Source organism: Oxyura jamaicensis, chromosome 9 (assembly GCF_011077185.1).
Source record: "Oxyura jamaicensis isolate SHBP4307 breed ruddy duck chromosome 9, BPBGC_Ojam_1.0, whole genome shotgun sequence".
Taxonomy (NCBI): domain Eukaryota; kingdom Metazoa; phylum Chordata; class Aves; order Anseriformes; family Anatidae; genus Oxyura; species Oxyura jamaicensis.
Window position 1 is genome coordinate 103,051 of NC_048901.1, and position 12,062 is coordinate 115,112.

The 12,062-nt window shown below is 39.7% G+C and overlaps 1 protein-coding gene across 3 annotated transcripts in view; it reads right to left on the bottom strand.

Annotated features, from left to right (window-relative positions):
• Positions 1-1,213: 1,213 nt before the first annotated feature.
• AGTR1 (angiotensin II receptor type 1) overlaps positions 1,214-12,062 on the bottom strand; it is a 26,895-nt gene continuing 16,046 nt past the window's right edge. For all 3 annotated transcript variants that reach the window (XM_035334663.1, XM_035334662.1, XM_035334660.1), the window contains exon 2: positions 1,214-2,774. In XM_035334663.1, the coding sequence (XP_035190554.1) occupies positions 1,642-2,721 (1,080 nt within the window). In that variant the 5' untranslated portion in view covers positions 2,722-2,774 and the 3' untranslated portion in view covers positions 1,214-1,641. The remainder of the gene's footprint in view (positions 2,775-12,062) is intronic.

Sequence of the window (12,062 nt, forward strand, 5' to 3'; positions counted from 1 at the left end):
TTTTACTGAACTCGCAGTGTCTTGTGACATGTAAGTAGAAAATGGAAAATCCAGCCACTTGCTAGCTAAGCCACATTAAATATAGATTATAAATACTGAAAATTCTTGAGGGTCATGTTTTTGCTTATGTGACATGTAAAGTTCTGGATTTTTTCTTAAGCTTTGTTACGTTGAAAAGCATTTATGACTTCACTTATCTTTGAAGAAAATAAATGGGACTGAATCAAGAGCGAATACTATCTGGAGTTCATTATCTAATACGAAAAGGATATACGAGGATATCGTTAGCTGGAACTTCTTACAATGCTTATTGCCTTTTCCCCTTCATTTGTATGGAGAGTTTGAGCCAGACTTTTGTTCTAATTTATGCTAGTATAAACTTGAAATCGTTCAATTCAAATAAAAGAAATCATTCCATTCAAATAAAAGAAATCGTTCCATTCAAATAAAAGAAGGTTCTACAGGGAGCAAATGCTCCTCATGCCATGATCAGTTTATATAAATGGAGAGTAATTAAGTAAAAGCCAAGAATGAAGTTTGGTCTCCATTGTTTAATGATATGCTTAAAAGTGTTATTTGTTAAACTATAATGCAATCATTGTCACACTTCTGCTTGTCAGAATCTGAGTTTAAATGTCCAGGAATTTGAAAAACATAATGGATTTCATTAGCTGGTACTTTTCTCATAGAGTACACTGGATATTTTACAAAAATAGTTTGAAAGTTTCTGATCACCTCTGTCTCAGAACTCCTATTTCAAATAGTTTTTGACTTTAATGACTAAAATTATGCAGTCAACCCACTCCATAAATAATTTTCTTCAGAGTCAGCATGGCATATTATAGATAAAGGTGAGTAAACCCCATTCATGTGTCTGTGTGTGTATATATATGTTATTACTATAAAAATACACACTGGGATAAAAACGTTTATGAAACAATATTTGAAATCTGTAAGTAGGAGTATAAATCTAAAAATATATTTCTTTTATACTTAATAAATAAACCTGCTTTTTATTGCATATATTATGAACTTTTGCTATTTTAAAATGAAAAATAGTAGCACGAATTAGAATGAGACCAGTTTCAAGGTCCTGAAATTTCCATTTGTGTTTAAAGTTGGGCCTGTAGATATAGCATATATTTGAAAAACAAGTTATATTATAACTCTGACATATAACTCATGTTTAAAAAACAAAAACAAACAAACAAAAGAAATGAAACCAAGCCTTTTAGTGCTCAACTCCTGGAACCAAACTTGGAATAGCTCATGTGTAAAAGAGGTCCTTCATAATTCATGTAACTTACAAAAACTTTTCCTTTAAGTTCAGAGATCTTTTTAGGAGTTTTATCTAGCCTTGTTTTGTAGTTCCAAGTGAATGGCAGGATGCAGACAAACTCTGGTGTGCCTGTCTATCATATACATTGCTTTCAACAAAGAAAAACAAAATGAAAATCAGGCAGTCCTCCGCATACTGTAAAATAGAAGGCCACCACTAAATCTTTTCAGTGTGATTTCTCTGAGGTGATTTAATGTTTCAGTAATGAGCAGTAAGCTGTGATGTCTGTGATTGCAGATGAATTTTGTCATTCTTGCTGCTTTGTTCACAAGGTTGTTCAAAAAAGTATATTGTAAAACGCATCACTCAGTTTCGAGAGACCCAGCAGTCTTTTTAGTGGACAAGTGGATATTTTCTGGTGGTCTATAGGAGAGGGAGCTCATCTTTGTTGTTAGACTGGCATGCGTGCTGACATTTGGTGGAATGTATTTTATTAGCTGAAGAAAGTATTTTTTAAAATTTTTTCCAAAGAAAACATAAAAAAAGGGATTCAAACAGTTGTTAAAGTAAGCAATGCAAATAGTGAAGGGCATAGCCGTATCCACAATATCAGTGATTTTGCAGTCTGTTATTACATGTAATTGAATTAATACATCAAGAAATGTGAATACTTGATGAGGAATCCAGGAAAAGAAAAAGAAAAAGACTATTGCCACAATCATCTTAAAGATATCATCATTTCTGGTCTTATTTCTTTGAATCTGATATGCCTTCTTTAGGGTCTTCCAAATTAAGGTGTAGCTTGTTAATATGATTAGAAAAGGAACTAAAAATCCCAGCAAATTTTTGGATAAGCCTAGCCCAACCCGAAGTGTTGTATTATTGTTGTCATACCGAAAACCACAGACTGTCATGTTTAAGTTTTCGGCAAAGAATATATTACGGTGAATGATGACAGGCAAACTGGCCACACCAGCAAGAAGCCAGATGGCGATGCAAGTTACTCTGGCAACAAACATGGTTCGCCGGATTCGCGACTTCACTGGATGTACTATGGCCAGGTAGCGGTCAATACTAAGGCATGTGAGTAGGAACACACTGGCGTACAAATTGAAACTTATCCCTGCAGATGCTAGCTTGCATAAACAATTGCCAAATGGCCACTGGTACTCCATGGCTGTGTATGCTGCCCAGAGTGGCAGAGTTATTAAAAAACATAAGTCGGCAAGTGCCAAGTTTAGCAGAAAGATGCTGGCCACTGTTTTCAGTTTCATGTAGCAGTAAATGACGATAACAACTAGGCTGTTCCCAAATATGCCTATGATGAAGATGATACTGTAAACAGTTGGAACCATAACATAGATGTAACTGTGCCTTCCTGAAATGGGACAGTCAACGTGGATTCTTTTAATGGTTTCTTCGGTAGAATAGTTTGGGACCATCTTGATCTCTTCAGCTGTACACTTGTTTTAGGGAAACAATGTGAAGTTCACACCTACAGGGCAAAGGTAAAGAGGGAGGAAAAAATAATTCATAAGCTATTTAGTTATTTTTAAAAATTTCAAATATCAAGATTTTCTGTTTAACTAGAGATATAATTCAGTGTAATAAATTCAATTTCTGATTAATAAGTCATGGAAGAGTAAGAAATCTACTTTTCATTAACAGACTGCTACCTATGGCTTTCAGTTGAAAACTGGATTATAGGGCCAATTGCTAATCAGTACTCCTCCTGAAAAACTTTTAATGGAAAGCAATGAAAACGTTTCTTTTGCCCTCTTTATTTTTGTTCATAATTATACACAGTATGATATGTTTTTTCTTTTTTCCCACGGATGTGTCTTATGGCTAATGCTATTAGTATTTCATGCTTTTTCTTGATTTTATAAATCCTGGGCTATATCCTGCCCTCATTTTCTGTGCAGTCACAATTCCCTTCTAAAAACATGAGAATATGTTTCTCTTTCTAGCTTTGAATAGAAGCAGTAATCAAGTTCTAAATCTGCAAGCTGTGAACTTGCAGTTAATTCCCTGTGGAGTTCTACCCTGACACCAGAGATACTACTTGCCTCAACTACGAAGCACATGTTTGTCTGGAACTTGCATTGTCTGGATTCAGAAATTCATGCTACACAATTCTGTTGGATCTTTTTTGTTTGGGGTGCAGGCAGATGGAACCAGTAGACCCAAATTTTAACCAAGCTTCCTTCACTTTGCTTTTTTTCTGATATGGCATGAAAGGCCAGATTATTCATGACTGTCTATATTCAATGCCTATAGCAGGAGCTTTATCAGTGACTCTGCAGGGAGTTGGAAGTGAGCCATTGTTCACAAGTGCAGTATGTAACAGTTCAGTAGTTAAATAAATAAATCCCAAACCAGTCCAAGGCAAACAGCACAGATTCACAGATCACAAAAACTAAGGGGATTTTTTTTTTTTTTTTTGTATACCAGATGTAATATGGGGGGCCAACTTTAAATGTTTTCTCAACTGATTTCTATTTTAATGTAGACTTTGGGGGGAAAAAAACAGAGGTAACAATGTTAGGAGTTGGGTGTACATTGTTAATTATTTTTTTAATGTTAATGAAAGCCAACAAACTTCTTTCAATTACTTAACAATTTTACAGTTCAAAATACAACTAGTTAATTAACATATGTCATAACAGAGACTCAAAGTACCGAAGTAACCTAGATAATGTAGTTATCTAGGTTATTTTTTTCCATAGATAGGTGCTATCTCATGAGCAAAGTTATTCAGATATCTTAGAAACTACTCTTAAGCATTAACATGTTGCGTTAACAAAAGAAATGAATACAGATTAGGGTTTTTTTTGAATACAAAGTAGTTTTTTTTTTTTTTTTTTCTGGCTTTAAAGAACAACCAACCAACCAAAACAAACAAAAAACTTTAAAAAGTTTTAATAGGAAAGCGAGGCATAGATTCACCTCAGCAAAGTTCACACAGGAAGCCTGTAGAAGAACCAGGGACAAAACCCAGAACAGGGGTTGCAGTCAGTACCTTTTGAGCAAAGTATCCCTTTGGCTCTCACTTTTATTATCTTTTAAGATTTTATATTATTGTTTCTGTCTTATTTATGTTCTATTATTAAGTCTGCATTATTTAGCTGATTCATTTCAATAAAGCTAACAGGGCAATTTCAAGATGTAGGTTCTTGCTAATTCTACCAGAATTGGAATATCTAGTTAACTGCAATCAATGACAAACCTTTTCTCAAGATATGCAGTGCAACACCTCCCAGCATCTCCAATTCATTATGTGAATTTGTCTTGTTTCTGTGGTTGGTGAAGATGGCTCAATATGACATCAGCTATTTTAACCATGTTTAAGATGTTAAAAAGTCAAACAAATGCATTTCATGAAAACAAACGTGTGCCATTCTGATCATGTGTGGCAGTGTAATGCATCCTGACCTCAACTTTCTGGCTTTCAAACTGCTCCAACTCTAGAGTAGTAGGTGTTTGCCTCTGTGGAACGTCATGCTGCCTGCAGGACAGGGAGATCCAACATAAAAAGTTTTCAAGATCAAGAAATCCTCTTATCTCAACCCTTGGCTGTGGAAGTGCCCAGGAAGGTTTGACAATAACTGGTAGATTCCCCAGTACAATATTTGTCTTGCTGCAAAGGTGCTGTGTGGTTTATTCACTACAGAAGCCTTTGTTCACTTATATTCCCATTGAGATAATGGCCAAAGTAAGCAGTAAGAAACCAAAGTGAAGTCTCTACCAAGAAAATGAGCACTGCAAGCCAGACATGCAGTAAAGTAGACCAGGGCCCAGTTAAGGCTGAGTAAGACATTTCTCCATGACTAGATTAGTGGTTATACACATTTTATACAAAGCAGGTATTTCTATATGAGAAGTACTGGTGTGTGTTTGAAAATGTTGCAGAAAAAGATGATTAGTACAGCTTTATGCTGCCAGAATTCACCACAGCCAGCTAAGTTAAATGCAAATACTGAAATTGTGCACATTGGTAATGCCATTTAAAGCATCTGAAATGACCTGAGTTAATATAATGATAATTGGATCATTTGAAAGCTGATACACAAGGAGCTTTTTCCAAGAGGTTTGAATTTATGTGATTGTGAATTGTGTGTCAACATCCATCTCAAACCAAATTATCTGGTGAGCAGCAAATCCCTGTTGTATGTTACTGTCCTGTGACCTTTTATCTATTTTTCATTATGATGATTATAAGAAGTCAGTGATCATGAAATGCTTCAGACTGCTCTACCAACTATTATTTATCATTCCGTTCATCACTGCTTTTGGGTGAACATGCATCTTAATGAAACTGCCTGCTGAAACAAGGAATGCTGGGTCTGTGCAAAGTAAACAGCACTCTGCCTGGTGAAAGATAAGATCACACTGACCATGACTTTCTGTGAGAACTTGATCAGGTATAAATAGGTACACAGCTGTCACAAGTCAATTTTTAAACAAAAATGTGTTTTTAATATTTGTTTTGACAGACTAAGTAAGCTCTGATTGACCAACCCTGCCACAGTTTACCCACTCTGCCATTAAGTAATGTGTTTTTTTCTTTCTGATGGTAGGTGGATTATTTGCTTTTCTTACAAACGAGAATATACTTCTGTTTGAGGATGATGCATTCTAATTTTATATAAGATTATTACACAGGTAGAAGAGAGGCTGTGAAATGTTTGGAACCCTATGTTCAATATATTAACTATGTTCACTTCTTTCTTGTGCCATAAGCATTTTTTCCTTTATCTTGGGAATTTAGCTCCCCTCTCCTTCCTAATTTCTTGCATTTTCTTTTTATAATTGTTGAGAAACCGATGAAACCTCCCAAATGTCTCATCACACTACCTTTTTTATACCCAGCAGAACAACCCCCCTTATCACCACTGCCTATTACGTCCTATACCTACTTCAGCCTCTTCCCTGCTTTCCTGGAGTTCTCAAGCACTACTACTGCTCACTTGGCAGTAAGATTATATTCCACAAATGCGCTGCATCAAATGGAGTAGGAGTCTGTTCAGAGAAAAGAATTACTGTTTAACAAATATGGATTTAGAAGATAAATGAACATAAACGTACTGACTGCAGTTCTTGTCTGAGCAAATATTCTGGTAGAAAACCTGTGCTCGTGCAATTATAAAAACCATGCTCCAGAACTGGAGGAAGGAATACTCTTTGGGAGCCCTGTGGCTGTTGTCACTTGTTTCAGTATGCAGATTCCCAGTGGAATGGCAAAGCTGAGCTTGCTGCACTCACAGAATCACAGAATTTTCTAGGTTGGAAGAGACCTCAAGATCATCAAGTCCAACCTCTGACCTAACACTAACAGTCCCCACTAAACCATATCCCTAAGCTCTACATCTAAACGTCTTTTAAAGACCTCCAGGGATGGTGACTCCACACTTCCCTGGGCAGCCCGTCCAATGTCTAACAACCCTTTCGCTAAAGAAGTTCTTCCTAACATCCAACCTAAAACTCCCCTGGCGCAACTTAAGCCCATTCCCCCTCGTCCTGTCACCAGGCACGTGGGAGAACAGACCAACCCCCACCTCGCTACAGCCTCCCTTGAGGTACCTGTAGAGAGCGATAAGGTCACCCCTGAGCCTCCTTTTCTCCAGGCTGAACAAGCCCAGCTCCCTCAGCCGCTCCTCGTAAGACTTGTTCTCCAGGCCCCTCACCAGCTTCGTAGCCCTTCTCTGGACTCGCTCAAGCACCTCCATGTCCTTCTTGTAGCGAGGGGCCCAAAACTGAACACAGTACTCGAGGTGCGGCCTCACCAGAGCCGAGTACAGGGGGACGATCACCTCCCTGGCCCTGCTGGCCACACTGTTTCTTATACAGGCCAGGATGGTGTTGGCCTTCTTGGCCACCTGAGCACACTGCTGGCTCATATTCAGCCGACTATCAACCATCACTCCCAGGTCCTTCTCTGCCTGGCAGGTCTCCAACCACTCATCTCCCAGCCTGTAGCTCTGCTTGGGGTTATTGCACCCCAGGTGCAGGACCCGGCACTTGGCCTTGTTGAACTTCATGCAGTTGACCTCGGCCCATCGGTCCAGCCTCTCCAGATCCTCCTGCAGAGCCTTCCTACCCTCGAGCAGATCGACACACGTACCTAACTTGGTGTCATCTGCAAACTTACTGAGGGTGCACTCAATGCCTTCATCCAAATCATCAATGAAGATATTGAAGAGGACCGGCCCCAGCACCGAGCCCTGGGGAACGCCACTAGTGACCGGCCTCCAACTGGATTTGACTCCATTTACCACGACTCTTTGGGCCCGGCTATCCAGCCAGTTTCTAACCCAACGAAGCGTGCGCCAGTCCAAGCCAAGAGCAGCCAGTTTCTTGAGGAGAATGCTGTGGGAAACGGTGTCAAAAGCCTTGCTGAAGTCAAGGTAGACCACATCCACAGCCTTTCCCTCATCCACCCAGCGCGTCACTTTGTCATAGAAGGAGATCAGGTTCGTCAAGCAGGACCTGCCCTTCATAAACCCATGCTGACTGGGCCTGATCGCCTGCTTTCCCTGCAAGTGCTGCGTGATGACTCTCAAGATAATCTGCTCCATGAGCTTCCCTGGCACTGAGGTCAAACTGACAGGCCTGTAGTTTCCCGGGTCAGTCCTCCGGCCCTTCTTGTAGATGGGCGTCACATTTGCTAGCTGCCAGTCAACTAGGACCTCCCCCGATAGCCAGGACTGTTGATAAATGATGGTAAGCGGCTTGGCCAGCACCTCTGCCAGTTCTCTCAGTACCCTTGGGTGGATCCCATCCGGCCCCATCGACCTGTGCACATCCAAGTGCCGTACCAGGTCACCAACCATTTCTTCATGGATAGTGAGGGCCACATCTCTCTCCCCATCCCCTTCCACCAGTTCAGGGTACTGGGTATCCAGAGAACAATCGGAATTGCCGTTAAAGACTGAGGCGAAGAAGGCATTAAGCACCTCCACCTTTTCCTCATCTCTTGTAACTAAGTTTCCAGTTACAAGAATCCAGTAAAGGATGGAGATTCTCCTTAGTCCTCCTTTTCGTGTTGATGTATTTATAAAAACATTTTTTGTTATCTTTAACGGCAGTAGCCAGATGGAGCTCCAGATGAGCTTTGGCTTTTCTAATTTTGTCCCTGCACAGCCTCGCGATATCCTTATAGTCCTCCCTAGTGGCCTGCCCACTTTTCCAAAGATTATAAACCCTCTTTTTTCTTCTAAGATCAAGCCACAATTCTCTGTTCAGCCAGGCTGGTCTTCTTCCCTGCCAGCTCGTCTTTGGGCACGTGGGGACAGACCGTTCCTGCGCCATTAAGATTTCCCTCTTGAAGAGCGCCCAGCCTTCCTGGACTCCTCTGCCCTTCAGAACCGCCTCCCAAGGGACTCTACCAACCAGTGTCCTCAGCAGCACAAAGTCAGCCCTCTGAAAGTCCAATACAGTGGTTTTACTGGTCCCCTTCCTGGCCTTGCCAAGAATAGAGAACTCCACCATTTCATGGTAACTCTGCCCAAGACAGCTCCCGACAATCACATCCTCCACCAGTCCTTCTCTGTTTGTGAAGAGAAGGTCTAGCGGGGCGCCACCCCTGGTAGGCTCACTAACCAGCTGTGTCAGGAAGCTATCTTCCGCGCCCTCCAGAAACCTCCTAGACTGCTTCCTCTGGGCTGTGTTGTGCTTCCAGGATATGTCAGGGAAGTTGAAGTCCCCCACGAGAACCAGCGCTGACGATTTCGCAACTTCTGCCAGCTGCCTGTAGAACTCCTCATCCGTCTCCTCATCCTGGTTCGGCGGTCTGTAACAGACCCCCACCAGGACGCTAGCCTTGTTGGCCCCGCCGATCCTAACCCAAAGGGACTCGACTTTGTCATGCCCAGCCTCAAGTTCTACAACATCGAAACGCTCTCTAATATAGAGAGCAACTCCACCACCCTTTCTGTGCTGCCTGTCCCTTCTGAAGAGTTTATAGCCAGTCATTGCAGCACTCCAGTCATGAGAGTGGTCCCACCACGTCTCCGTGATGGCAACCAAGTCGTAGCCTGCCTGCTGCATGATGGCTTCCAGCTCCTCCAGTTTGTTACCCATGCTGCGTGCATTGGTGTAGATGCACTTCAGCTGGGCCATTGCCTTATCCCCCGGCCTTGCTATTGTTCCCCCTGGCACAGCTCCAGCAATCCTTGCTTCAGCCCCATCCCCCTTCCTGGGCTAGTGGCTCCAAACCAGTCTCAAGTGAAATTTGTTCACAGCAGCATATGCCTGTTGCCAGTCTGTTCCCAAGGTGTCATGTAGCAGCTCAAGACAGAAATGTTTTTAATTTCTTTAATTTGGAGATGCCCTTATCCTATGGTTTTGATGGTGTGCTAGAACAGCGCAACGTTCTCAGGTTTCTCAACGTGAATGTTTCAGCCTCACTTTCACTGAAACTGTAAATATGAAAAAGTATTTTTAGTCCACAGTTGATATGTGAAATGAGGAGGGTGAGAGCAGTGCTCTTGGGCAACTGTTGGGCAAACAAAGGCACATAATTCAAGCTAGTGTGGCCTTGCTGTGTGCATAGGCCTCCTGTCATCACTGCCTCTATCTTCCACAGAGGTCAGCGTCTGACTTCATGGTAAATGACAATAAATCAAAACATTACTGAAATGGAACTGCAATAGGCAGTATAGAACTGTCAGTGCATTGGTTCATGAGCAACAAGAACAGAAAGCAAGCTTCAAAAGATTCAAAAGATTCTTATTAGTAACTGTCAAGTTGGCTGTTGCTTTTGCAATTTTGGATCAAAAGGTGGTTTGATATGAGAACAAGTAGAATTTACAGGACCTTGTAATTGGCTGTGCGTTTTCTTTGAATAGCTGCCCTCCTATTCGGTCTTGCAAAAAGGAACAATCAGTCTGAAATTGCTGTCAATTTTGTGGTGTTTGGTTTTAGTAATCTTCTGAGTCACAGTACGGTGCTTAACTTTTTGCTTCAGAAGTATGCTCTGAATATACAGTATTAGCTGTATAAATGTGTATTTTTATGATCTATGCTAATATGTTTCCAAGTAACTGTATTACACTCGATTATTACTCTCGCTTATTCCATAAGTTAAGTGGAGCCTTATCCATATTCATGTGTTTCACAGGAGTGGGGCCCTGATCTGAAATAAATTTTAATTAACTTATGTTGGGCTTACCCTATGCTAACATGCAGCAGTTAAACGTTTTTAGCAATTAATTATTTTAACTATTGCAACTTAGAATCATGTAGAAGTGAGGTGTACTAGCGTTTTCTTGTCAGTCTTAGGGTGCAGAACTGTATATATATTTTTAAAACTTACTTAAAATATTTATATTTTTTAATTCTATAACTTGTATGTGGATTCTTTGTGTCTTCCCCTTGCAGGAGTTGGAGCTGGTCAATTTCGTTCATGCTAGCTCTATAGAAACGGCAAATAAACTGCCTGTTATCTCTCTAGGATATAGTTCTACTGCATCAAAACTCTAAATTGGGTATTAATTATTTTGTGCTAGCAGAGGACTGGTTATTGATGTCTCATAAACACCAACTGTTTATGTACTCTGACCTTCTCTCTAAGAACTTCTCTGTATTTATTTCCTTGAGAATACTTCAGAAGTCTGTCCTTCTGCATGATGGCTTTTGTAACTTATGCTGAAAAGAATAACATCTCTTCTGTCTATTTTCATAGGCTACTCTCATTATTTTTCCTTCACTCCCCAAGTAGCTTTCAACTCTGCAACTTTTTCCTCTGGAAATATCAATGCTTGAATGACTGAACAGTGCAACTGGGATGGTATTTTGAATGTCTTTTTTTTTTTTTTTTTTTTTTTCTTTTTTTTGGTGGAGGGGGCATAAAGGAAAATGACACAGTTAAGCATGATGATATTTAAAATGAAGTTTCATGAGTATAATACATATTTCGACCACTAGAGGTCTGTATTTCCTACTTAAAAATAAGCTAATTGCTTTATTTCATAATGAAATGTCATCACTTTCCTTCAGGATTATTCCTTCTTTTTCCTATTACTCCATATTATTTCCTTCAAGATATATTCCTTTCCAGTATCACTTTCCTTCAAGATTATTTCTTTAAAATGCAATGCAAGACAAAATACCTATCACAGACATCTGCATTTATATAAAGTATAATGTACCAGTGTGAGCCGTTTTTAATTTATTTTAGTATCTACTTGCTTACGTCTAATTTATTTTCTGCTGGTATGTTTCTGTTTTTTTAGACCTTGAGTCCGATTTATGCACTAGTAAGTTATGGAGCAAGGTCCTGATGCTTTATTTTTTCAGACATATGCAGCTTAAACTCTAAAGGGTTTAAGCCAAAATAAGAAAAAATATGTTTACAGGGAAAGTGGATATATAGTTTACCTAAACAGTGTAGATTAAAAAAAAAAAAAAAAAAAAAAACAGTGGCACATATTCATAGATTACTTTTTAAACTCTGCCTGTTATTAAACATACATATTTATATATATATTTTTTCCCTCAAGTAGCATACAGGGTGTTTTTTTAAAGTAATTCTAAGTTAACTTGACTCCAACATGTATTTTCCTATTTAATGGAAGATGTTTTTATTGATGAAAATGCTACTTCAGAACTACTTTTAATTTTAGATGAAATGGCAATGCAAGTCTACAGTTTTTGTTATGCAAATGGTGATTTTTAGACCTTCTGCAGTATATATTTAAGAAATCGTAAGCAATGTCACAATTTGTATGACTGGGTGTCCTGGTTTCAGTTAGGACAGTTATTTTCCCTCCTAGTAGCTGGT